This window comes from Phytophthora ramorum (assembly GCF_020800215.1).
Source record: "Phytophthora ramorum isolate Pr-102 chromosome Unknown Phyram_PR-102_s0001, whole genome shotgun sequence".
Classification (NCBI taxonomy): domain Eukaryota; phylum Oomycota; class Peronosporomycetes; order Peronosporales; family Peronosporaceae; genus Phytophthora; species Phytophthora ramorum.
Genome location: NW_027150647.1, coordinates 3,745,831 through 3,765,747, shown reverse-complemented (window position 1 = coordinate 3,765,747; position 19,917 = coordinate 3,745,831). Strand labels below are relative to the sequence as shown.

Below are 19,917 nucleotides of genomic sequence, written 5' to 3'. Positions count from 1 at the left end.
CTCGGAATCAACAGCGAGGCTTGTGTCGCATCGACGCTGTGCAGCCTGGGGCTCCCGAAGGCTGTCGGCCTGCCTTCAAGACAGCCAGATGTCATCGTGGTCAGCAGCAGGCATCAAATCCTTCCAGCAACTTAACATTCAATGTCACTTATGTTGTGCCAACACAATTAACGAGCCAAAATGAAGATGGCGCCGCTCGTCGCGGTACTGTTGTGTCTGCTCTCGCTGCTGCATGGCGCCCTCGCAGCCTTCACAGAGCGGCTGACCCTGCGTCCGCTCCCTGCTATCAACCAGGTGCTCGCTCGATTCGAGTTCTCCGTGGATGAAGATGCGCTCTTCCCCAATGTCCTGCGCCAGATCTTCGACAAACATGACACCGAGTCGCTGCACCTCACCTTCTCCGTCGGTCGGTACGCGGACTGGCGCTACGGCTCCGCGCAGAGCTTCAGCGGTTCCGGATTCGCCCACTCACCTTTCGGTACGCGGTTGCAGGTGGCACTTCGAGGCGGTGTCGACGTCCAGCAGCGCTGGCGAGGGATCACGGCCGAGCTGGGCGGCATTTTCTCCGCGTCGCTGAGCCAGATGGACGAGACGGTCGTAACGGGGATCATGTCGGCGTCGACACCACGGGAGTTGGGCGCGTTCCCGACGACCAATGTCGATCCCGCCCTTGTGTTCCTGCACGGGTCGTTGGCGCGCGAGGAGCTCTGCACGGAGAACTTGACACCCTGGCTGAAGATGCTGCCGTGTCGAGCAGTTGCGGGCCTTGGAGCTCTGATCGACCCCATCAATGCACTGTCGGGGGAGTATCTGTCGATTTCGCTGTTTGCTGCGAGGTCAGCGGACGGCCAGTGGACACTTCGGCAACACCTGACAACGGTGCAGAGCCCCAGCAAGCACAATAACGCCCGCTGGAGTCTTGGCTCTCTGTTTTTCGCGAATGAACAACCAAGTGAGATTGCAGCGTGCCCATTGGCCACGGACAGTGTCATTCACACGGAAGACACGAAGTCGTTGGGAGTAGTGACCACGGATCTCCGCGAGAAATCCGTGTCACTCGCGAACCCGTGGTTCGAAGATTGGAAAACTGCGGCCAAAGAAGCCTCCGCGAAAGCCAACTACAAGGCACAAGAGGATGTAGTGTCAGCACATCGCTTTGTCACTGGATACGGTCAAGTGAGAGGTGGCATCGCAGTACAGCTCAAGAACAACCACCCGTCATGCAGCATGCATGTATTTTACCACGATGTCATTCCGTGGTACCTTCGTCTGTACTTCCACACGTTTCGTGCGACTGCCGGTGGCAGCGAGCAGAAGGCGCAGGAGTTGATCCAAACTTTTGACTTTGTGCCAGCCGAGTTGCGTGGGCGTCCCAACCAGTTGCGCCTTGAGGCTGTCCTGCCTGCCAACACAACGCTGATCTTCTCGCTTCAGATGGAAAAGGCTTTCCTGCGTCTGTCGGAACACCCGCCAGATGCCAACCGGGGCTTCGATATTGCCTCGGGTGTTGCTACCTTTGACGTACTGGACGATGAGTTGTCGACCTGTGGTAAGGCTTCTGCATCTCCATATTTTACCACAACATTGTTCACGGAGCCACTACTTGTGCCGCTGCCAACTCCCGACTTCAGCATGCCATACAACGTGATCACGATGACCTCAACGGTGGTCGCCTTCTTCGTGGGCACAATGCTCAACGCACTCCTGCGCAAGGCACCTCGCTTAAAGCAAATGATGACAAGTAGTCCAGACGCAGCGAAGTAAAGACAAACACGCGGTCATGATCTTAAATATACGCGATGTCGCTCGCGTACGTTATCTATCTTCTCGACAATTGGATCTATCAGCATTGCTTTAATGGCGCTGATCCAATGTATGAGCACTGCTTACACCACAATCTTGAATAATCTCTGATGCGAAGTCGTCGACGTCGTAGTTTGCGGTTTGCCATTGCTGGTGCTGTGCCAACTGTAAGGAGCTGTGATGGCTGCCGCGTAGTTTCGGCCAGACTCGAAAGCACTGCAAGCGAGGCAGAAGAAGGCCCAAACGCTCCACAGCAGCACAATTCGGAATCCAATGCGGTAGGTGCAAGCAGCATTGCACGATCCGATACCTCCGAGGCCGCTCTCGTTCGTGTCCGCATCTGCGCTCGGGTCGATGATGAAGTTCATGATCAGGCCAGGAACATAGCTCGAAGCCGCATACCCGAACAGGTTGTAGCTGGCGTAAGCCACCGACGAGGCAAGCGGACGCAGCCGCGGCGGTGCTGCTGAGATGACGATTCCTGAGCAGGCCGGGAGAATACTACCTCCGCAGAACAGCATGAGCCAAAGGAACACCGCGATGTAGAAAGTGTTGTGTACATACGACACGGGAATAGCCGCAAGGCAGGCGGCACCACCGAGCACCATGCACACACGCAACGCTTGCATTTGGTGGTATGGGCCTGAGTAGCCGCCGAATTGATCGATGAGCCAGCCGCCGAAAAACACACCCATGATAGGCCCTGTGCCGCTCACCAAGAGATACGCGAGATGAATCTCGTACATCGAGTCTTTCGTGTTGGTCTCCAAGTATAGCGTTGTCCAGAACTGAATGCCCGCGACGACAAAGAATAATCCAGAGAGACCCATGACGATGAAGACGTACACCTTGTGGTGCAACAATATCCACAAGTTGCTCCACCTTGAAGCATCTTCCTCCTGTTCGTGGGACGCCAATGTTCGAAAGCTGTATCCGTCAGACACGTCATTGGTGTCCTCCGCGTGGTTCATCAGTACGCGTTCGTCCTCAAACGTCGCTGGCATACTCTGCTCGACGCTAGAGTCCTCGTCCTCATCAGCGTCCACAATGATGATAGAGCGGCGACGAGTCGAACGCAGTCGAATGTGTTCGCGCGGTACGAAAAAGATCAGGATAGATAGCGGGAGAATAAGCACGAACTGGGTCAGGAACGGCCAGCGCCAACAGTAGATTCCGTGGCATAGCCTCATGGAGGCATCGTCAGCGTCGTCTACGAGGTCGGTGTCCGCATTGATCCCCAACGCTGCCTTCGATAAAGCGGTGACGACGCTGTACAATGAGGTCGACGCCAATTCTGGTCCCTGTGAAGCTAACCAGACAGTGACTGAGCCTGCAAAGTAGCCTAACGTGATACCGACGGGAACGGCGCCTTGTAGGTAGCTCATCCAGGTACCGCGGTTGGCCTTGGGGGCGTAGTCGTGCACCCACAGCGGCGAGTACACGCAGCTAAAGGCCTGTGTGAGTCCGACGAATCCTCGAAGTACAATGAGCAGTGACTTGGAGTACCAGACCGAGGTGGGCGCGCACGCGAGGCCCAGTACCGCGAGGTTGTTGGCCACGAGCGAGACTCCAAGCAGTTGGCGCGGGTCGAAGCGGCGAAAGAGCGTGCTGCACCAGGGTGAGGCCAGCGAGATGGAGATGTACACGACGGCGCCCAGCAGGCCCTGCTCTTGCGGGCTGAGGTGGAACGTGAGCGTGAACTGCTGCAGCAGCGACGGCACGGCGCCGGCCTCCAAGTACATGAACACTTGCGTCAGCACCAGGAACTTGAAGAGGTACTCGGACGAGTCTCGGCGTGGCATGTGCGGAGGCAGCAGTGGCGACGTGGGCGGTGAGTCCACGGCCCCGTAGCCGGCGGATCTCGAGTGGACGCGCGACAGGGCGGTGGCGGTCATGGCGAGCTTCGACCGGAATGGGAGATAATGGGAGTCTCCGAATGAGGTCTCGACAGTATCTGATACTTGTATCGAGCGCCGGCCAATCAAAAGCAGCTTCAGTTTTGGCTGACAAGGGCGACCATTGATTGGCGATTATGGCCAATCAGATCGCGTACATGCAGTGTAATTTCGGGTGCAATAGACTAGATACTAATGCACCCATCCACAGCGCTGTAGCCATCTGGTCCGACCCTGGCCGTTCGTCGACTGCCAGTGGTGCATCGGCACTCGAGCAGTCAAGGACTTGCGAAACTCTCCTTTACCTTCGACGGTGCGTACCGTACAGCTTATTCATACACTACTCAGTACTTGCTAATGCGAGTCTTGCAAGGGTATTGTGTGCTTGACAAGCATTGCTTGTTGAAGCGCCGCTCGCAAGACCTAGGTGAGACAGCATGCTTGCCGGCGTGACCGAGGCTTTGCAGCACGTCTCGCGTAGATGCCAGATGCCAGCAAGCCGACAATCGGAAGAAGGATACGATAGGAGGCACCTTTCGCGTCAGTGAGGACACAGCGTCGCATGCGAGTCACACACAATGAACTGTGCATGTGTCAACCCTAAATGCCTGGAGCGTGTTTGCTTTTTCAATCGAGTGAGTCCGAACGAAGCGCCAACGGCGATAATGCATGCGAGGCATGCCAACAGTGCGACGCATAGCCACTGGCCAGCGCGAGGGTCCCATTCATCTATTTATTCTACTCTACATCTCATGAAACATTGCGCATGGACACCCGGCCTGGTTGGTGGTGGTGACTTTGCGTCGGTCAACCGGTCGCACGTCCGGTCGCGTCGCTTGTGGTCGCTGTCTATCAGTGCTTGGTGGCGTGCACGACGCGGGCCTCGCGCTGGCACGCGTTGGCGAGACGCGCCTGTGCGCGTTGGCGCTGGAACAGGATCCAGTCCTGGGTCTCCAGCTCGTCCTCCGTGTCTTCGCCGGCGCTGCCGTCGTCGTTCTCGTCTACGAGTCCGCAGGCGTAGAAGTCCCAGAGCGGGTTCCTGGGCGCCGCGCCCTGGTCTGCAGTGGCGGAGGACGCAGCCACCCGCTGCTGCAGCGCGCTCAGTCCTTTGGCTCCGGCCGTCGCCATGGCAGGAAACACGCTGTGCTGGAGGTGTCGACCGCGGCTGCTCGAGCCTGGAGAGAGCGCGCGCGGAGTCGATGCGGCACCAGCGGAGGAAATCTGAAACTGGCGCACTCGGCGGAGTTGCTATCAAGTCGGCGTCCGTTTGAGTCGAACCGCATAGTTGCGCCCATCTCCCTCCACTCATCGCGCACCATTCGATACGCCTGTGACAAACTCTGTCGAACGCGAGACGCGCGGCAACCTGCACCACCGCCGCCAAGGTGCTGATCGGAGACTCGCCGTGCTGGCAGCAAGTTGCTGCACGGACCTGGTTTCGGTCCAGCCGCTGCTAGCGTTATGGCGGGACGAAGTGGTGCATCGCAGCGAAACTTTCTGCACGAGGCAAAAATGAGTGGGTCGGCAAGTTACTTGCGATGTGGTGAATTATTTAGCGCTTGCCACTACACGAAGAGCAAGTTGTACGAGTCGTCCACGACCACGAGTGCCTCGCGGATGCCGCCGGCCGGTGGGGTCTCTGCCTGCTGGCCTCGGCCGCGCTTGCCCTTGCTCATCTTGCGCTGGACACCGTCCACGAGCTCGCGGGCGTCCTTGGCGAGCTGCTCGTTGCGCTCGATCTTGGCGCCCACGAACTGCCTGCTGTCCAGGTCCAGAGCCATCAAGATGGGGCGCCTTGCCCTGCTGCTGTCGCTGCTGGTCTCGCGCTGCCCCGGCAGCTCCTCGTCGTAGAAATATTGCTCGGCGTCTAGCACGCGGGTGCGCTCGGCGCCCGTCTCGTCGAGCCGCACCAGCTCCTCCATGTGCTGCTGCGCGGCGTGGTCTGCCGTGGCCATGTCCGCCTCATAGCGCAGCTCGCTATCGCAAAAGACGCAGCTGCGCGCGCCGTTGTACTCGATCCTGCCGCACCGCAGGCAGTTGATGATGAGCGCGTTGTTCAGCAGAGCTGTCGCGCCCTTCTTGCCCTTCTTGCTGGGCTTGATCCGCGAGTTCGCCGCCGTGGGTCGAGGCACAAGCGTCTCCTTGTCCTGTACCGCAGCGGGCGACGGCTTGGGCGAGAACAGGCGCGTGCCGATGAGCTCCGCCCGCGCGGCCGGGATGCCCAGCAGCTCGATGAGGTAGGTAGACACCTCCTGCTTGGAGTGGAAAGTGCTAGTGACGTAGGCGACGATCTCGTCCACCTCCGCGAAGCCTAGGGCGCTCACCAGCTCATTCTTGAGCCACGCCTTGGTCTCGGTGTCCATGCTCTCTCAGCTTGGCTACAGTTTTGTGTCGTTGTTCAGAAAACTGGACACTTACGTTACGTCTCGCAAAGCGTGACATGGCTACACAACGCAGACATGTCCTTCCTGCTGGGCGACGACTATGCGAGCAGCAGCAGCGAGAGTGAAAGCGATAGAGAGGAGGCGGTGACGACTCGACCAACGCTGAAGGACGCTGACGAAGTCAAGGGCTCCCCCGGGCAGCTCCTGCCGTCGGCTGACAGCGTCTTGTCCAGTGTCTCGGCGTCCAGAGCCTCGTTCCTGGCGCCCAGGTCCGGCGCCAAGCAGCAGAGCGCAGTCAAGTCCTTCGACCTGTTGGAGGAGCGCAACCCGCAGCGCTGTGAGCAGCAGACGGAAGAGCGAGAGGAGGCCGACCGCAGTGCGGAGACGCACAGGAGCGACCGAAAGCGACCTCCGCCACCGGTGGCGCGGGAGCAAGCCGCCAAGCGCGACAAGAAGGACGCCAAGGAGAGGGTCAAGAACCAGAGAGTGAAGGGCCAAGCAGGCATTGGGTCTGATTTCCGCGGCTGGAAGTCGGAGATGGAGATGGCACTTCGACAGCAGTTCGACTAAAAGACGCAGGATACAGAGTTTTTTTGGTTCCTTCTCCACATGTACACAGCATCTTGTCCTTGGTGATCAGCGATGGTATTCTTACGGTAACTGGTCGCAAATGAAGCGTCGCGCAATCTATCATGGTTGGCCGCGATCTTTCCAGCGAAATCCGGACTCGACGCCTTGTCTTGACATCCATTTCGGATTCGCGGTGACAGGCATCACACGATGGAGTTCTTCGCACGGCTGGGCAACCTTGTACTCGGGGAGCCCGAGGAGGAGACGGAGGAGGAGCAGCAGTTGCGCCGCCGGAACCGCGCCAAGCGCCAGTTGCAGGCCAAGAGCCAACGCGGCATCATACTCGAAGACCTCGAGAGCGCTGTACGTGGGCTGCAGCTCTACATGGAGGCCAAGAAAGGTGGCAGCAACAACGGCCCCACTACGAGTCGCAGCAGCTCGATGGACGATGGCAGCGCCGCGTCGACACCACCTAGTGCCAGCAACAGCCCCAAGGCGGCTATGATGGAGAGCACGGACGACGCTCGGGAACTACTGCTGAACGACGCGCAGGCGGTGGTCAACTTGCTGTGCACGCAACTGGATCGCTGTATTTCTCATGGCCTGCGGCTGTTGGAGGCCGACGACTCGGGCACCGGGGCCACCGTCAAATTCTTTGGCGTCGTCAAGTGGACGTGCACTCGCATGGAAGCGATCCGTCAGAAACAAATGGTAGAGGCCATGCACCGCGCCGCTGCAACTGCCCCACAGGGAGCCGCGTCGACTTCCAACAACAAGGTCTGCGAGGTTGTGACCTCAAGTGTAGAGGCGGATCTACCTCGCCATGTACGTGGCCTAGTGGGAGCTGTGCGCTCTGCCAATGGGCTCACGAATGTGCACACCGATGAAGGCAAAGCGCGAGCGTTTATCCGTCAAGCGCTCAACACGCACGTGCTGCAATCCAGCCTCAGTATGATCTTGTCCGAGACGAATCTTGACCTGCTGGCATCGTACTACACCGAATTCGCTCTTTTTCGCCAGCGTGACGAGGTGAAGATGTTCCTGAATCTCCTGTCGGGGCTGGACAATCTCCCGTTTGCGTTCCTCATTGACGACCCGCGACTGGATCTCGCTCCCGAGACGCTGCCATTTTCTCGTCCGCTGCCTCGACCGAAGGCGCTCAAGATTAAGAAACAGGCACCAAAGCTCATCGACCCGGAGGATATGGTGAGTGGGCGCGTACGCCTTTGCCTGGCCGACGATGAGACGGAGTTGCTCGCAGAGAAGCTTGTGTCGCATCATGAGCTACGCTTGGCGTTTAACACCCGCAAAGGTGGCAACCCGTTATCAGAGACACTGAGGCAAGCCGCTCAGTCACAGAAAATGGAAGATGCCGCTACTGCTGTACTCCGCTTCTTGGAGCTCGGATATCCGGAGTACGATGTTTTCGGCAGTGAGTTGCTGGATGTGTTGTGCAATCCCTTCCTAAGCGGCATGGCGCGTTTTGAGACGGCGTTGGGGCTTCCTGACGTGGCCGAAGCCTGCTTTTGCTACTTGTACGAGCACGTGGATTCACCAGGTCTCTTTCAAGCGCACTTGCAAGCCGACCATGTCATGGAACTGCGTGACACGATTGAAGAGCTTGGTGGTTTTCACCGTAAGATGGCGGTGGATCCTCACGAAGTGGTGGCCATTCTGCTTCAGTACCTTTGGGAGTTGCCCGATCCTCTCCTGACGGAAGAGCGGCTGGACAGATTTTTGGTTTGTGCTGGTCGACCTGGAAGTGGAATGACCGACGAAGAGTGCAGGGCGCTTCTTGTGGTACTCGTGAACGACCTCCCATGGTATTGTAAGCCTCTGCTAGAGAGGCTATGCCACTGGGTCTCAGTGGCGCTGCAGCCGCGTCACGCTGAAAAGAATGGACTTTCAGTGTATGCGATAGCAAACTGTTTAGCTCCGCTTCTTCTCCGAGGAAGACATGGAGAACGCTTTCATGAGTTCGAGGACTCGAATTATCGCAAGTATCCGGTAGGATACCAGCATCGAACTTCTGTCCGATCGCGCTTGATGCCAGACGAAGACGATTATTTGACGACATTTCCAGGCAATGGCGTGAGTGAGTCTCGGGAGGTTCGCCACAAAACTCGTGATGCCGAAGAGGCTGTTCAAGTAATGGCAATGCTGTTCAGGGAGCAAGAGCCTGTCCTTTATGACTTCCGAGCGGAGCTATGCTCGCGACACTTCAAGTTGCGTGATAAGGTGAAACGTTTGGAAACTCTCCGCTTCCGAATGGAAGAGCCACTTGACACGACAAACAATGGCCACGTAGCGCTGCTCAAGCGGCTTTGGGATACACTTTTAGTGCCGGAAGACTCGATGGTTGAAGAAAGTGACTCGGTGCTATCGGCTTCTAGTAACAGCGAGAGCGAAGTGGGTGGCGTTGATGTGAACGCGATGCTTGCTTCGCCACGCTGGAAATGCAGTGGATTCCATACCGAAAACCCACTTGGTGGATTCCGTGGCGGAGGCGTGCTAGCCCTTGAATGCCTTGTTTTCTTCGTGGAGGAGTACCCGGAAAAAGCGCGTGCGATGATGGAGCGCAATGCGATTGCTGGTGGCAATCGTTACCCGTTCCCGGTGGCTAGCATCAATGTCATGCGCATGATGATGCACCTACTGATGCTGGACGAGGCACCGGATGTGTGCACGAAACTCGTTTTACATTCTGTAGAGACCAACGGCGACACTTCCCCGGCTGTTGTTATGAAGTTGCGCGTAGCCGAACGAGTGAGCCGTACACCTTTCTGGCGTGTGTTCGACGACCCCAAAGCATTCTTCAAGCTGCACGCCATGGCTTTCATGCTGCTGGATCTGCATTGGGTTCACTCCGGAGCAACCCAAATGGGATTCCAGCCTGTATTGGACGCTACAAGACGCCAAATGGGTTGGCTTCTGGAGCAGGCTCCGATCTCCGTTGAGGAAATGTGGACGACCTGGATGAAGGTGCGTGAACTGGACGCGACCAAGTTTACTGGCCCCGCAGGCTTTGATTCCAGCAGCATGACATCCCCGACCTCCTCATCGACATCATCGGCGCTGGAGAATGAGCAAGTGGCCCAGCAAATGGTCCGCAACTTGTCGGCCAAGCTTGAAGACAAGCCTCAGGACGAGATGAAGGCTCCTACACCAGCAGCCGGATAGTAGTGTTGCCGTTTGGACTTGCATAGTTATCGCATATCTTGACAATGGCAAAATGCATCTAAGCTTTTCCCGTGTTAGCTACAATAATGTACTCGTCCACCTGCTCGTGGGTGGAGTCACCTGGGATGCATGTTGCTACAGGCCCGTGACGGGAGTGTCGTACTTCATGAAGATGGATTTGCCGTCCCGCGAGATCGATTTGCCCCCAGGGTGGCGGTCGCACCAACCACCACCGTTTCGTGCGCGCCAGAAGCAAAAGTACGAGTAGAGATTGAACTTGGTAGGCACGTGGTCCACGACGTAGCGGAAGGCGTCGTCCCCGTCACCCTGTTGGAACGGGTAGTCGATCCAGTTAAACTTGCTGAGCCGCGGGTTGTTATCCTTCTCTCCGATCATGTGGTTGCAAGTGTTGAGCCAGATATACGGGCGGTGCGTCTGCGGGTGCAGTTCCCAGTTCGCGTACACGATCTCGGCGTTGTAGTGGTGCATGAGCGAAAACCAGTTGCCGAGATTCTTCTTTTCGCCCTGCGCCCACTGCTGCTTGCCTCCGTGGTCCTGCGAGTAGATAGTGGCCCAGGGGACGGCAGCGCTAGGGTCCAGGTCGACATTCCTGTACGTAATCGAGACAGCAGTTTAGTGCAAATACTAGCCAGATAGCCACGCTAAAAGGGCGCACCGGAACTCCATGTAGTTGATGTCGGCCGTGCGCTTGTATGTCCGCCGGTTAAAGGTGCGGTAGCACAGCGTGGCTAGCGAGTTCTCGATCTCCTCCTGCACGCGGTTGTAGCTGGACTCGCCCGCGAACACGACGCAGAGCTTGCACAGCAGCTGACCGGACTGGTCGTCGCGCTCGAAGCGGAAGAAGACCTTGACCAGGTCGTTGCGGTTCTTCAGGTCAACGTCCGGCTGCACAAAGATGGGCAGGCAGCGCCGCATCCACGCGACCTCCGCGTCCGTGGCGCTCGACTCGAGGCGCACGGAGCTGACGTTGGCAACGCTGGCGGTGGACTCGGGCGCGTCCGGCGTCGGGCTCATGGCGTCGCAACGTGGCGAGTGTGGGAATGGCGATGACTGAAATACCCACCTGCTCATTTTCGCTATGGATAGCTGGAGCACGGGCTAGGCGTACAGCCATAGTGAAACCAAGAGTGAGGACTGGATGTATTACCACGCTGAGAGGAAGTTCACTACTGCAGTAGAATGAGTTGGGGTCGAAGTCGAGAGCTTTTCACGCGCCAACTGCGTTAAATACTTGGGTGTCGGCAAAAAAAGAGTGCTTCGTTCATCGAAGAGTTAGTGGCCTCCTCCAGGTATCATGTCTTCTCCTGGCTCGACGACGGCGCCCTCGGCGGCAGTGGAGAGCTGCATCTCCTCCGTCAGGTGGCTCGTGTGGAAGCTCAAGATCATGAACACCCACAAGTGGATCAACACGATGTAGCACAACATTCCAAGACGCGCGAATGGGGCTTGCAAAAACACTCGCCCAAGGAACAGCAACCAGCGATCCAGCACGTCCAAAGCCGTCACGACGCGGTGACTGCGCTCAACCACGGGAGCCACGCGCGAGATCATGTGGGCCATGCGGTTCGGCCGCGAGCGCATACCGGGCTTCCCGACAGGAGTCGCCATTTCCATGTCGTCAACCCCGCCGTTCTGCTCCATCCGAGATAGCTTCTCCTCGGCCCGCTGCGCCCGCAACTGCGAGTCCTGGAGACGAACGTCCATTGTCGTCACGCGACTGCGCAAGGCGTCGATCGTTTCCTGCTTATCGATCAGTCTGTTTGTCAAGCGCTGGATACGCAGCTCCCCATTGGCAGCAGCAGCCGCACTGGTGTGAGAGGTTAGCTGTTTCATCTGCTCCTTAAGCCTTGTGTTCTCTTGAGATGTGGACTCGAGTTGCATGGAGAAAGTCTCCTGTGTTGACTCCAGGACTTGCTTCAGCCGACGCACCTCTTCTGTCAGTGCGATGCCCTCCTGCTTCTGGACCTCGTTCTTTCTCGACTCATCGTGCAAGGATTTCTTAGTGAGCACCAGTGTCTGCTGTACGCGTCGGTAGTCGTCATTCATCGACGCAAAGGACGTGCTTGAACCGAAATGAGCTGGTCCTGCGGTGACACTCGCACTTGTTGCATCTGCTGGGTTGATTTGGGAAGCAGCCGCCACAGTCTCCTTCGCTTTCGCCAACTCGCGCTCGAGATTGGCCACATTGTTCACAAGTTCGGTGTTGGTGTTCTCCAACTGCGATTGGCGTGAAAACATGGTGTTTTTCGACTCGGCATATTCACGCTTCAAGGTGTTCATTGCCGCCAGCGTATCCTGTAATTCCGCACGAAGCGATTCGATCAGCTGCTCTGACTCATTGCTTGCTGATGCAGCGGAGGTCCACAATGTATCTTTTGACGCGACAGCCTTTGCCAGTTCTGCCTTGAGCGAGGCAATTTCCGCTGTATAGTGCTCTTTGGCTTCGGTCAACGTATCCAAATCGTCCTTCATGGCGCGCGCCTGATTGTCCTTCATCTCCAAAGCCTGGATAAAACTCTGCTCATCCGAGTTCTTGTCCTGTTGAATGACCGACATCTGAACAAACACAAAATGAGTAGGTGAACAGTAGCAATAAAATACTCAAAATCATCACCTACCTCGTGTTGCACTTGTGCGATCTTCTCCTTGCATTCTTGCTCCAGAGCGACCAACTCTTCCTCGCAGATCTGTATGCTCTTCTGAGTACTGCTGACCTGCTTCTCCTTCAGCCTCAGCTCGTTCTTCACACGACTCAACTCCTTGTACAGTCTAGCACACTCTTCCTGCGTCGAGGCAGCGTGTGATCCACCATTGCTCGGAGGAGCGTCCCCTCCTCTCCCCGACGATACGTTTTCAAGCTGCGTGGAGATGGCACTCACAAAGCCCGCGAGTTTGTTCCCCGAGCCCGAATGAGGCGGCGTATTCTTCATGCGAGCGCCAGCATGTTTCTTCATTTGACTGGAGCTACTACTCGACGCACTTGCCTGTTAATCCCAAAGCATGGGAGTCATACCGTTAGGATTCCAGCTCAGTTGAGGAACTACAGAGCGTATGGAACCTCACCGCCGACGCGGGCGCGTCCTCGGTCACCGAGTCTTCCGGCTCCTCGTTGTCAGCCACACTGGATGCGTTTTCTTCGGACGTTTGGCTTAATCGCGTAGTTGACACAAATTCCACGTCATTCTCTTCCTCTTCCGTCCCTATTGGCAGGCGCACGAGAAGCGTAAGGACATCCACAACCGGCATAACGTGCGGATACGAGCTAGGAAACGTACCGGCGAGCGTGAGCGCGGCCTGCTGGTCCACGGACTCGAGCAGCGAGCCCGCGAGCTCCAGCGACGAGCTCACCCAATTCATGTCGGCGTTCTCGCCTTATCGAAATGTATCCATTCTTACATTTCCAAAATATCGACCGATTTATAGTGATTTGTTTTGGCTCGCACCATTCGCGACGAACGGCCCACGGAAGAGAGTGCCCAGGAGGTAAGCTTCATACACGCGTGTTGTTGACCTACGCCCTTGGTCTCTACCTGCAGTCATCTCTGCTGCTTCAGTCGCGTCTTGCGGTGCTTCTCGCGTCGGTTCCATGTCCCAGCGCGCTTTTGATCTAACGCAATGTGGTGTTTGTGCAGCTAATGCCGAGCCCTCCAAGCTCTGTAATTTTCCTGGACGACTCCAGCGACGAGGACACAGCAGCCAGCGGCCGACGTAGCGCCCCGCTGCTCGTGAGTTCGTCCGATGAGTCGGACGTCGGAGGCCCCAGTCAGGCCAAGAAGCCCCGTGTGGAGTCGTCCAAGATCTCGTTTGCTGCGGAGCCTACTGCTCGCAAGGGTTTGAGCTACGGTAGTGGCTCAGAGGAGGAGAGAGGAGAGCCTTCTGATGACGAGATTGATACTAGTGAACAGTCTCTGCCTCGTGTTACGAAGAAGAAGGTGGCGACAACGAAGAGCTCCGTTGGTCAGTACAGTGCCACGACGGACTCGGAAGAGGATACAGTGGAGGAGACGACGCAGCTTCGGTTCGCAGATAGTGACGGCCGCATGTACTCAGATGCCATGTCCTTCAGTGAGCTGCAGGCCCAGCAGCGGGAGTTTGAGAGGCTACGGGCCAAAGCGCATCGCGTACCCAAGGCGGCGCCTCACAACGCCGCGCGTCGAACCTCTACCGCAGGGGCGAAGCGTAAGGCAAGTGACGCGGTTGCGGCATCTCATAGCTCACCGCATTCGCGCAACAAGAGCTCGGTCATGAAGAAAACGACGTCGCCCTCCCCGTTCGACTTTGACTTCCCTGGTTCCAGCGATGATTCTTCTTCTTCATCGTCAAGTCCGGACGAGAACCGTGCAGTTGTGCTGGGAAGTGCTCGGGCGAAACAAATGTCTTTGAAGGACGTGGTGGCTCAAGAGCGTGAGCTTGCACGCCTTCGAAAAAAAAGTGCCAAGAAGAACGCTACAGCGGCACCTCCTAAGAAGAAAAAGAAGAAAGCAGAGCCAAAGCAACATCAGTTCTCTTTTGGTGCTCGGAGCAATGACAACGTTGTTGACGGAACGGAATGGTCTTCGTGCGAGCCGAGCGATAATGGTGAAGACGATGACATTGAAAAGTACAAACCAGAAGCTTCCTTTGAACCGGAACCGCTCTTGAATGAGTCAAGCTCAGAATCTGAGAAGAATAGTGATGACGAGTATATGCCTAGCAGGCCCAAACAACAAGCGAAATCTCCTGCACAACCTGCCGCCACCGCAAGTTGCCAGAAGGTCAAATCTGAAAACTCGAGCAAGGGCAAAAAACCCACTCAGTCGAATAAACCAGCGAAATCCAAGAGGAAAGGCAAGAACAACTCGCGATCTTCCTCTGCGAAATCGGCAGCTCAGCCCCCACCGCCTGTGCAAATTCAGATTGTCTCGGATACGCTGGATCATCGGAGAAACGCTACGGATACGGTGATGCATGCCACTGTGTGGCGAAACGTTTTCTTTGACACGGCACCACCGAATTTGCTGCCGCTGGACTCGGAAATTGCATCTCCATTTAACTCGGAATTTGACCGACCGCTGCTGACCTATGGTATGTGACGATGTGTCTTCTGCCGTCATTGTTTCCTACCTGCGGTTTGTTGCTTACATCACCCAATGTTGTTTGTTATGGTTGCGCAGATGTGGATGGAGACTTGAGGAGCAAATGCAAACTCGTGCCGCATTTTGGAAAATCCAAGCAATTTATCTCATCGACACTGGAGAATAGCGAGTCTGAACTCAGTGTTTCGCAGGAAGACATGGATACCCGCGTGACTGACGTCATTCAGCGTGAGCTACCCAGAATTCGTGCTTGTCACCAACGGAAAACCAGTGCAATTATTGCAGAAGCACAAACCAAAGTTAAAACATATCTCAATGCCCGTGAAACGCATCGGGCCCACCACCCTCAAGGTACGGTTTCTATTATCCAAGTGGAGTGGTAGTTTCAACAGCTCACTTTTTGCCATTGCTACGAATTCTAGCACAAGCAAAGCGGCTGGGCGATGTGTCACCACTGGAGAAATCACTGTTGAATCAAATGAAGCAGGAGAACTTGACGCAATCGCTGTCGTTGGGATATACCAATGTATGGGGAGAAACGATATCAGTCGAAGAACGGCTTTTTCCTCACGATGTCAATCAACTTCCCTACATTCGGCCAATGAGCAAATCCACTGCCTATGTAGGTGTCAGAGCAAATGTTCGCGTGGAGGACGATCCTATCATGCGGTACAAGCCCTACTTTGGAGAAGATGATGACGGTGCTGATATTGATGTTGCGTGGTACGATGCTGTTGGGTCCAAGGATCCGAACCTTTCGAGTGGTCTGGATGGCGAAGTAAACGAGTTCTTATTGCGTCTCATTGTTCGTGAATGTGGAACCTCGGATAAAGTGTTTAATGCGTTAAAAAAGGTGCCCGGCTTTGCTCAAGCGTACTCAGACTACAGCGAAATCAAGAAGTTGGATGATTCCATGAGACTCGCTGCACGGCGCCTCAAGGAGGCAAACGAATTGATTTCAAACAAGCCTGCAGCATTTCCGCTAGCGAAGGTTGCTACTTTGGAACCTGCGCTAAGCAACCGTGAGGATTTTCAGAAAACTCTGGAGGAACGGTTTGCTCCACCGCCAACATACTTTGATTCAAACCTTGCCAGGGGTCATGCTAGTCGTGGATATGGTTTGGGGCTGCGATCAACGGACGATTACACTGAATTGTTGGTTACCTATCGCGACATGTTTTGCCGAATTTGCTATGTATACCATTGCGTTGAACATGGTATTGAGCACCCTCTTCCCTCTCATCGAGTTGATCCGATCAATCCGCCGCTTTTTCTGTCGCCTGTTGCGCTTGCAGCAAATGCAAAGCGAAATCATAACGAGTATGTGGAATCGTCAAATCAGACTCCAGAGAGCTGTGCTTCGACTGTGAGCCCTCCAGCCAGTGCCAACGCACTAGACAGCGCCAGCTGTAGTGCTGATGAAAATGCGAAGCGCGAAGATTCTCACAGCCACAGCGGGGACATTCATACCGATGAAGACGTGGGCATGGAGGACGGATCAAGTGAAATGTGCTACGAGACCGTCACCGATGAGGAAGTTACAACTTCTGGAAACCTGCATGAAACGCGGCGATCGTCGCGCTCATTGACAAGAATCAGCACATTGGCGAGCAGGAGCTTGAAGAAGCAAGCATGGCGGCCATCAAGAAGGAAACCATCTCGAACTCATCGAGTGCAGCTGTATCCGCAGGTTCCAGACGAGTCCGAACACCTCGATGATTCTCATTACGAACAGGTGACTGCTATTGTAAAGAAATCGCTTCAGGCCGATGTAAAGTGCTCAGACGAGTGCTGGAAGACTGAAAGCCTGTCTACAGTCGCAGATGGTGCCACCAATGAGATGAAGGGTGACTCAAAGTCATTGAGCGACACCGAACTTGTGTTACTACAAAAGCTTCGGGCCATCATCGGCGACAACCCGTGCATCATTTCTTCGATGGTCAAGTCAACAACGTGCAAGGAGGTGGGGGCCTTCTTGGAGTCGGAGCGCCAAAGTAAGCCGATTCGCACGAGTTCAATGGACGAGATGCCACTTTCACCTGATGGCCGTTTGAATAACAACGGCCGGAAGCGAGGACGGGCACGGAGCTCGCGCAGCAGCAACAATCGTATTCTCCTCAACAGAACAAGAAACAATCGTCTCAAGGACAAAGGAGCGAATCACGAATACGAACCGTGCAACCATGAGGGGGCATGTGATACGAATGACTGCTCTTGCATGACGCGCGACCATACCTGCGACAAGGCGTGCTCATGCTCACGGGATTGCCCCAACCGGTCGGTTTGCTCTGTTATAGCTGTGTTTGAAACAAGGATTAACTGTGTTTCGTTTTTATGGTATCCAGGTTCCCAGGATGTAAATGCAGTCTCGGAAATTGCCGAACCAAGGCATGCCCGTGTTTCGTTGCTGCGCGCGAATGCAACCCCGACACTTGTTTCACTTGTGGTGCTAGTGAAGTCCCAGCGCTGATTTTTGATGAGGAACGCAGGAACATGTCCGCATTGGATTTAGGTATCTGTTGTAACGTGAATATCTTACGTGGCCTGCACAAGAAAATTGGCGTCGCCTACTCTACAACACACGGTTGGGGAGCCTTTGCAACGGAGCCGATCAAGCGCGGAGAGTTCATCTATGAGTACCACGGAGCTCTGCTTTCCCAAGACGAAGCTGAACGCCGCGGCAGCATCTACGACAAGATGACGATCAGCTTTTTGTTTGATGTCGACGATGACTCAGTAGTCGATGCAATTCGAAAAGGGAACAAAAGCAAGTTTGCTAACCACTCGGCAGTGTACCAGAAATGCAAGGGCAAGGTGCTGACTGTGGGGGGTGGTGAGCACCGTATTTCCATTTGGGCCCAGCAAGACATCGCCAAAGGCGAGGAACTCTTTTTCGACTACGGGTATCACGGCGAAACAGCGCCAGATTGGAGTCAACTTCGCATTAAGGGGTCCGTGCGTCATGGCCCCAAGAAAAAGTCTGAAGAAGGTGACAAGAAGGAAGACCATCAAGGGTAAGGCTGTGTAAAAAATATTGGGTTTGCACTGTTCATGGTAGTCTGGACCGCAACGACGTTGTCGGTGAAGATGATGGCAACCTTTTTTTTCGTTCTTGGAGAACCGATGTGCAGCAAGATTTGAGTTGCGTTGGTAAGATGAACAGTTTTTCTCGTTCACCGAACGCTTTCATCTTCTCGCTCATCGTCCATGGTGGCATAAAATGCTAACATTCTGGCTATTCAGTTCCCCCCGTCTTAGTGCTTGTCAACAAGTACTACGTAACCTACTTTAGTGTCATGTTATGAGCATTTCGAGGAATGGAGAACACAAGCGATTATAATACACATTTTCTTTGTACAAGCTAGAGAATACCTACATGCACTTGTGTGGTAAACAATCCCATGACGAAGGCTATGACGGGGAAATTGATGGTCGTGTTCTTGGTAGGATAACCAGACAAGCATTGTGATCTGGGCGATACGACCTAAGCACAACACGCCCATTTATTTTCTTGACAGCAAATGTGGCAACCATCCAATAGAGTGAGATAGGGAGCAACTGGTGTCCTGGTGCTTTACCGGAAACAATGGACGAGTGTAGCATGCATTTACTGGGAGTTACTTCATGCCGAACCACACTTTTTAAAGACAAACGAGGAAAGCATCTACTCCTATCAGTTTTGCATTGCGCTGACGAAGACCTCTTGGTACACGCAAGGCACATCATAATTCAACTGGCTGTATCAAATGAAAGATTGCAATGGAGCCACAGAACGACAGAGTGTCTATCCATTTGCACAGATTGGACCGTACTTGGCCGATTCATCCACACATACAGATTGTGTCATGTTACTTACGAGAACCTTGGAAATGACTTGTACTGAGTCTTGTGTTTAGCTGTTTATTTTCATCCTCCTCTTCCTCAGACGTATATACACGTACGCTGCATTGTTAGCCTGTGAGAATTATCTCACGGTCAGTTGCTTCCCCAGTGCGAAACCTGTTCCCTCACATACTGGCCCAAATGCGCGCATTTTAGTTCTCTCAGAATGACACGCCAGTATTCCAAAGTCTTGATGTTCTGGCAGACCGTATGACAGTAGTTTGAACTGTCTGGATCGACGCTTTCGTCTGCTCGGACGTAATTCTAATGTTTCGTATCCGATCTTAAACATCTTGGTAGCGTGACCTTCGTCGCGAATACGCGGTTTTTGGTGCCTGCAGTTTGTTTTCAATTACATTGATGATATGGCGCATCATGATTGACCACTCTGACAGAGTTTTTTCACGGCACTTCTACAGTCCAGGTTTTCGCTCCAGATATCGCCCAGGGTTTGTTTCAGTTATCGTACAGGTATGTAAACTATGCAAGCACTTCAGTATTTTACGGTTGTCGTCCAGTGCACGAACACAACCAGTGGTTTCGTATTTATTCCAGGAAACGCGTTCTGGCAGAAAAGCAAAGCAGACGCGACTTGGGCAGCTGGACTGAATTTCACCAGGACACGGAATGGAAGCGTCGCGCGTCGAGTGGTCTGAGGCCAGTGAGGCGCGTGTGGATATTGATGAAGACCTGTCCGGCGAAGTGGAGCTGTCAGCATCGCCGCTCAGTTTACCCACATCAATTAAACTGAGGATTGCGTCCGAGGCAGTTGTGGGAGACGATGGCGTGGAGGTATACATGATTTCTATGATGATATTAACGTGAAGCGTTAAACGATACCAACTTATGTTCGTTCAGCTTGTTGATAAGCCCATTGAAATACCGCCTCCACAAGGAACGCACTCTAACTGGGATGCCCAGTTTCTTCTCTTGAATGTTTGTCAAGCGGCAACCCACCAAGTAATTCAGTGAAATTGTTAATTGCGAGATTCGAAACAAGAAACTTTCGTTGACGAAGGCTGCCAAGGAAGGCAAATCCGTGCCATTCGTGCCTTTGGAATGGAATATGCATCAGAGCAAATTCATTTGTACACATGGATGGCCCAG

General features: G+C 54.7%; 9 protein-coding genes across 9 annotated transcripts; 4 read left to right on the top strand and 5 right to left on the bottom strand.

Moving 5' to 3' along the window:
* Nucleotides 1-180: 180 nt before the first annotated feature.
* KRP23_899 (GPI transamidase component PIG-T) lies at nucleotides 181-1,764 on the top strand (the record flags this gene model as incomplete). The annotated part of the gene is made up of 1 exon (XM_067894279.1): nucleotides 181-1,764. The coding sequence occupies one exon, from the start codon at nucleotides 181-183 to the stop codon at nucleotides 1,762-1,764; it is 1,584 nt and encodes a 527-aa protein (XP_067751465.1).
* Nucleotides 1,765-1,886: 122 nt separating this feature from the next.
* On the bottom strand, nucleotides 1,887-3,698 carry KRP23_898 (putative sphingolipid transporter spinster-like protein 2; the record flags this gene model as incomplete). The annotated part of the gene is made up of 1 exon (XM_067894265.1): nucleotides 1,887-3,698. One exon carries the CDS (start codon nucleotides 3,696-3,698, stop codon nucleotides 1,887-1,889), a length of 1,812 nt encoding a protein of 603 aa, XP_067751464.1.
* Nucleotides 3,699-4,550: 852 nt separating this feature from the next.
* KRP23_897 (uncharacterized protein) lies at nucleotides 4,551-4,826 on the bottom strand (the record flags this gene model as incomplete). Its single annotated transcript, XM_067894254.1, has 1 exon — nucleotides 4,551-4,826. One exon carries the CDS (start codon nucleotides 4,824-4,826, stop codon nucleotides 4,551-4,553), a length of 276 nt encoding a protein of 91 aa, XP_067751463.1.
* A 437-nt stretch (nucleotides 4,827-5,263) lies between these two features.
* KRP23_896 (uncharacterized protein) lies at nucleotides 5,264-6,061 on the bottom strand (the record flags this gene model as incomplete). Its single annotated transcript, XM_067894241.1, has 1 exon — nucleotides 5,264-6,061. The coding sequence occupies one exon, from the start codon at nucleotides 6,059-6,061 to the stop codon at nucleotides 5,264-5,266; it is 798 nt and encodes a 265-aa protein (XP_067751462.1).
* A 96-nt stretch (nucleotides 6,062-6,157) lies between these two features.
* KRP23_895 (uncharacterized protein) lies at nucleotides 6,158-6,652 on the top strand (the record flags this gene model as incomplete). Its single annotated transcript, XM_067894230.1, has 1 exon — nucleotides 6,158-6,652. The coding sequence occupies one exon, from the start codon at nucleotides 6,158-6,160 to the stop codon at nucleotides 6,650-6,652; it is 495 nt and encodes a 164-aa protein (XP_067751461.1).
* A 210-nt stretch (nucleotides 6,653-6,862) lies between these two features.
* Nucleotides 6,863-9,832, top strand: KRP23_894 (Pleckstrin homology domain-containing family M member 2; the record flags this gene model as incomplete). Its single annotated transcript, XM_067894219.1, has 1 exon — nucleotides 6,863-9,832. The coding sequence occupies one exon, from the start codon at nucleotides 6,863-6,865 to the stop codon at nucleotides 9,830-9,832; it is 2,970 nt and encodes a 989-aa protein (XP_067751460.1).
* Nucleotides 9,833-9,967: 135 nt separating this feature from the next.
* On the bottom strand, nucleotides 9,968-10,867 carry KRP23_893 (uncharacterized protein; the record flags this gene model as incomplete). The annotated part of the gene is made up of 2 exons (XM_067894208.1): nucleotides 9,968-10,442; nucleotides 10,509-10,867. The coding sequence occupies 2 exons, from the start codon at nucleotides 10,865-10,867 to the stop codon at nucleotides 9,968-9,970; spliced, it is 834 nt and encodes a 277-aa protein (XP_067751459.1).
* A 258-nt stretch (nucleotides 10,868-11,125) lies between these two features.
* On the bottom strand, nucleotides 11,126-13,210 carry KRP23_892 (Golgin subfamily A member 5; the record flags this gene model as incomplete). The annotated part of the gene is made up of 4 exons (XM_067894197.1): nucleotides 11,126-12,409; nucleotides 12,472-12,837; nucleotides 12,917-13,053; nucleotides 13,129-13,210. The coding sequence occupies 4 exons, from the start codon at nucleotides 13,208-13,210 to the stop codon at nucleotides 11,126-11,128; spliced, it is 1,869 nt and encodes a 622-aa protein (XP_067751458.1).
* Nucleotides 13,211-13,488: 278 nt separating this feature from the next.
* On the top strand, nucleotides 13,489-17,946 carry KRP23_891 (Histone-lysine N-methyltransferase EZH2; the record flags this gene model as incomplete). Its single annotated transcript, XM_067894185.1, has 5 exons — nucleotides 13,489-14,917; nucleotides 15,007-15,279; nucleotides 15,351-15,550; nucleotides 15,674-17,205; nucleotides 17,274-17,946. The coding sequence occupies 5 exons, from the start codon at nucleotides 13,489-13,491 to the stop codon at nucleotides 17,944-17,946; spliced, it is 4,107 nt and encodes a 1,368-aa protein (XP_067751457.1).
* Nucleotides 17,947-19,917: the final 1,971 nt, after the last annotated feature.